This window comes from Haplochromis burtoni, unplaced genomic scaffold (assembly GCF_018398535.1).
Source record: "Haplochromis burtoni strain Fernald_Lab_line unplaced genomic scaffold, NCSU_Asbu1 Contig_6, whole genome shotgun sequence".
Classification (NCBI taxonomy): domain Eukaryota; kingdom Metazoa; phylum Chordata; class Actinopteri; order Cichliformes; family Cichlidae; genus Haplochromis; species Haplochromis burtoni.
The window spans coordinates 1,313,001-1,317,548 of record NW_024582367.1 but is presented as its reverse complement, the minus strand read 5'-3'; the positions used below and the strand labels follow the sequence as shown (position 1 = coordinate 1,317,548).

The following is a 4,548-nucleotide window of genomic DNA, read 5'->3' as shown; positions in this document are numbered from 1 at the left end:
AACCCCCGAAATATAATTAAAACTTTACATGGCTAGTTCAGGGAGAAGTAGGTCTAAAAGACTGACCAATTTAAAGTAGAAAAAAATATTGATATATAACATTTTTAGAGCACTTTTGGGGCGGGACCATTTTTGGTCCCGAGGTTCACGAAAGGGTGGGATTTTGAGGTTCGACCAGGGGCTAATTAAAACAACTTTAGAGCTTAAAGTGGGTATAGCCACCATTACATCACCCATTGGTTTTGAATGCTGACACTGGCATTATTATTTTTTCCAAGTGACCTTATTTACATGAAAAGGTGGCACGTGATGTATTTGCTGAATTTTGGGTGTTTTGGGAGTTCTCTTTCAAACTGCAGTCTCTTGGTTTTCAGAGAACCGCAGTTACGCTAGTAACCAAACATTCGGCGGAAACACGCCACAGCAAACTTAATTAGCATTCATAAGCCATATGTGTGTTCATCAAAGGTCCATAGGCTGTCATGTGTCTAATCTGCATCACTGAAGTCGACCTCTCCATCGGGTTTGTGCTTTTGTTGCCTTGTGGAGCCTAAAAGCAAGAAATGATCCGGCTTGATGTGTGATAAATATAGCCCAAGAATTCTGGGCTTCAGTTTTGGTGAGTGAAACTGAAATATTTAGTCTGTGTGTCAGTGTCACATCCATACAGTTTCAGGATGCAAATATGGTCACTTCTGTCTCCAAAAAAACCCAAAGTGTTAACACTGAGGCTTCATAATGTGGAGTCTAAACTAAATTAATGGGTGTGGACTTCCTGTCATTTTGGGGCACCAGTCACATTGTGATGATGGTCTTTGCTGTGAAAGCTATCAGTCAAATCTGATAAAAATTACATCCACACTGTCATGGTCTAGGGACCCAGGGCTCATGTAATTTAGTGTATGTTTATGTTTATATTTTCCATGTGGTGTTTTGGTTTTCTCTCCATGTTTTTCCGTGTGAGCTTCCAGAGGTTTTGGTGTGCTGAGGAGACTGCGAACCTGGAAGTCTTTCTGCTCTAGAGACAGCCACACCTGCCGCTCGTCGTCCTCTGCCAGCTGCAGCAGATTACGCTCGTCAAGGGAGCGGCATTTAAGACTGTAGCTGAGCTGAGGCCGACGCTGGATCCTTGAGTCAGAACTCGTCAGTACAGCCGTGGACTTGGTATAAACCTTCGAGAACGTAGATTCCCTGCTAACCTGTATGTGTCTATGTTACCAGGAATCTGGAGCAGAGTGTGGGAGTTTTTGGAGTCGCCACTGTTTCACCTTTCATGAACATCTGCACTGTGTGGGATTCAGGGAGAATCGCCACGGGACCACAGTGCTGGGATTTTGTATATAGTTGTGTGTTTTCCACCCCTGTCAATAAATCCACTGTCCTTCACTAAGAGTCTCACGTTTGGGCCCTACTTTCACTGTAACTCCACGGTCTTTGCCATCGCAGCCCGTGACACACACACGCATTTCACTTTTCATATTACAGGAGCTGCAGATATTTTTTTCATTAACCTGTCATTTTTTTTCTCTTGCTTTCTTAATAAATGATCATTTAGTTCACAAAATGCCAGAAAAAAAGTCTGAAGTGTTCAACCTTTTGCTTCAATAAGCAAACACGAAAATTTACAACAAAACCAGAGAAAATCTGAGTTGCTAAAAGCTGCATTCTCTGACAGAAGAGACTACAGTTTGCTTTTCAATTAACCGTAGCTCGATATTGATTACAGAAGTGAACGGCCTAAAAGCCATCTATTGAGTCCAAGGCCAGGAATTAAATCACTCAACCTGCAATCAAACAACAAGTGCTCTGCCACCTGAGCCACAGCCACCAATTTATTAATGCCTCTCAGTGCTGGTAATTTAAGGTGATCTGCTCACAGTGAGGACAAAAACAGAATGAAGTGGCCTAAAATTGTTCAGCATGACACAAAAAATATTCAGTTTCAAGTTGGGCTGAGGACACAAAGGCAAAATCAAAAGCTAATAATGCAACGCTAGCTATCCTCTCTCTCATAAAGAAGAGGAAGAGGTTGTGCCACAAACTGCTTTGAGTGTACCTAAAGATTTCAATACTTTAATACTCATTTTTTGGGCAGCTCTCTTCTTACTATTTGCTTTTAAATTTTGAACTGTACACATTGTTGTTATCGCCCAGTTACTCTAGTATTCCAATAAAGAAACAAAATGCCAGGTTTAATTTTTTAAAGCAACATCTGATTGAAAACTAAATTGGTTACAAAATGGGTTTCTACTCCACATGCATGGAATAGAATTACCAAAGCCTGTTTAAAAAAAATTAATTAAACAACACTTCTCATCAGCTGTCTTCCCCAAAGACCAGTCGGCTGAGAAAGCGATCAGGATCCTTGAAGCTTGACTGAGAATGCTTTGTCTGCTCTGTTTTATTCTAGGCAATAAAATAAAACAAACAAACAAACAAAAACCCAACAACACAAATTCCCCTTTACCAGAACAACCAACTATAATGTCGAGCCTACAATATCTCTGATTCTGTTTTTCAGACAAGACAGAGAAACTGCCAGTGGTGGTTCAATCTAAAAATGTTTTTCAGGTAATATCTACAGTTATCCACCCAACATCTCTCTCCCTCTGCAAAACTCAGCTCCATGTAGCTGCCAAAATAGTATTACAAAACCCACTGAGGTCGTCCAGCAGTCACATTAGCTCTAAAACATGCAGTAGTTCAAACACAGAAGATCTGTCAAGTTTGGGCATGAAGCCTCGCTGTCTGCTCCTTGAACTTTGCCTCGATGTCCATGTTGGACTTTAGATTAAGAAAGTCGAGAACAAAACCCCACACGAGCAACTTAAACTGTCAGCCTCTCTCCCGAGTCTTTTACTTGCTGAGCTAACTGATCCTGACAGTAATTCAGCCACACCATGGGTTTATAATGCTGACATCGGGGCACAGGGGGCGATGTTTGTGACAGTGCACACAAGAAAGTTCGTCTGATCAAGTGCAGGTGTGCTTGAAACGTTACAGCTGTCATGATGCAATAAATAGGTACAGTCGGAGTCGTGCATGAGCTGCTGATGTTTTTCAGCAAAAAACATCCCAGACATGTTTGTAATCTACCAAACAAGGTCCACGTTGTGTAGCCATCTATTTACACCCATTTAGTAAAAACATAAAGATTTCTTCATTGCAGTGATCTGACAGATATTTGCTGCTGAACCTCTTTTGTAAATGAAAACAAGGTCAGCATCTGTCAAAACTAATATACAGCAACCAGTTTTGACTTGGTCGTTAACGTGTCTGTTTTAGGCACAGCTGCTGGGATGTTGCTGTTTGAACTACTTGCGTTTTGCTTTTTTTAAAATTTATTTAGAAACAGTATTTAGACCTATTACAGTAAATACAGCTAATCTGTACAGATGTTCTTTATTCCCATAGGAATCATCTAGCGCCCCCTTTAAGCCAGTTTCATCATCAGTTCACCTTCAAAACATCAAGCCACAGCTGGACTTTGTGTTTAACGCTCATGCCCTGAAATAAACAGTGAACATCAGCAGGTTAGCATGCTGGTGTTAGCAGTAAGGCACCACTGTGCTGATCTGCAAAGCACCACATAGCTGCTAGCAGGGCTGCACACTCTAAATATAGTCTTTCTTGATTTGACAGATCTGTATCAGCCTAAAGCTCACCGGCCTCAGCTGCAGCATCTGTTTCACTTCTGCTATCTATTTTGTTCTGCTTGTATCGTGTAAAAGAAACAGAGAAACAACTGCCAGCACGCTCGTAAGCCACGAGGAAACATCTGCAGATGGTGCAAAGAGGCAATGAGGACTGTTCTTGTAGGAAGGAAGGAACAGGAAAGGAGCAACACTTTATACATTTGTTACTACTTACTGCTTAAAATGTGCAAAGACTTAAATGTGTTAAATGTGATTTTTTCTATGGAGCAGATACCAATTAAAATGCTAAAACTATGACTAATATTAATATTAAACAATGAGCATATCAAACATAAAGTAGCATTCCTCCGTGCTTGCATATTAATACTGGAGTTCTATTTTCAGAGGGTTTCACCCCTGATTTCGCCATGAAACCAAATTAGGGCTGACACTGTCATAAAGTGTAGCGAGTGATGTCACTTATGTCGGCACATGACAAGTCTTAATTATGCCCTGAATATAAGTGCTTCGAGCTTTATCACTCTGCTCCCTGCAAAAAAAACACACACAGCAACATGCAGCCACCGAAACGGCGAGTGGAGCCGCCTGAAGACGGGGAGATATAAATAAGTGTCTAAAGCAAAAGGGGGTGGGGGCTTTAAAATGTTAAATCAATAAGGCGGTGTGATTCTGCTTACCTCGCTGTTTAGGAAGCAGTAAAATACTGACACAAAGAAACCCTGTGTGAGAGGAAGGGAGAGATAAAGAAAGGACAAAACATGAACAAAGAGGAAGCCATCCAAAACATCAGCGCTGTGATCCTGGATTAATCACATATACACAGCAGCTTATCACACACATTCATTTAATCATTTCCCAGTCCCATCATTACAATTACTCTTTATCCCCCCCC

At 41.1% G+C, this 4,548-nt stretch overlaps 1 protein-coding gene across 2 annotated transcripts in view; it reads right to left on the bottom strand.

Annotated features, from left to right (window-relative positions):
- Positions 1-4,548, bottom strand: part of LOC102308014 (corticotropin-releasing factor receptor 1) — a 95,879-nt gene that overhangs the window by 9,486 nt on the left and 81,845 nt on the right. For both annotated transcript variants that reach the window (XM_005913776.3, XM_042223251.1), the window contains exon 13: positions 4,334-4,375. In XM_005913776.3, coding sequence (XP_005913838.1) covers positions 4,334-4,375 — 42 coding nt within the window. The remainder of the gene's footprint in view (positions 1-4,333; positions 4,376-4,548) is intronic.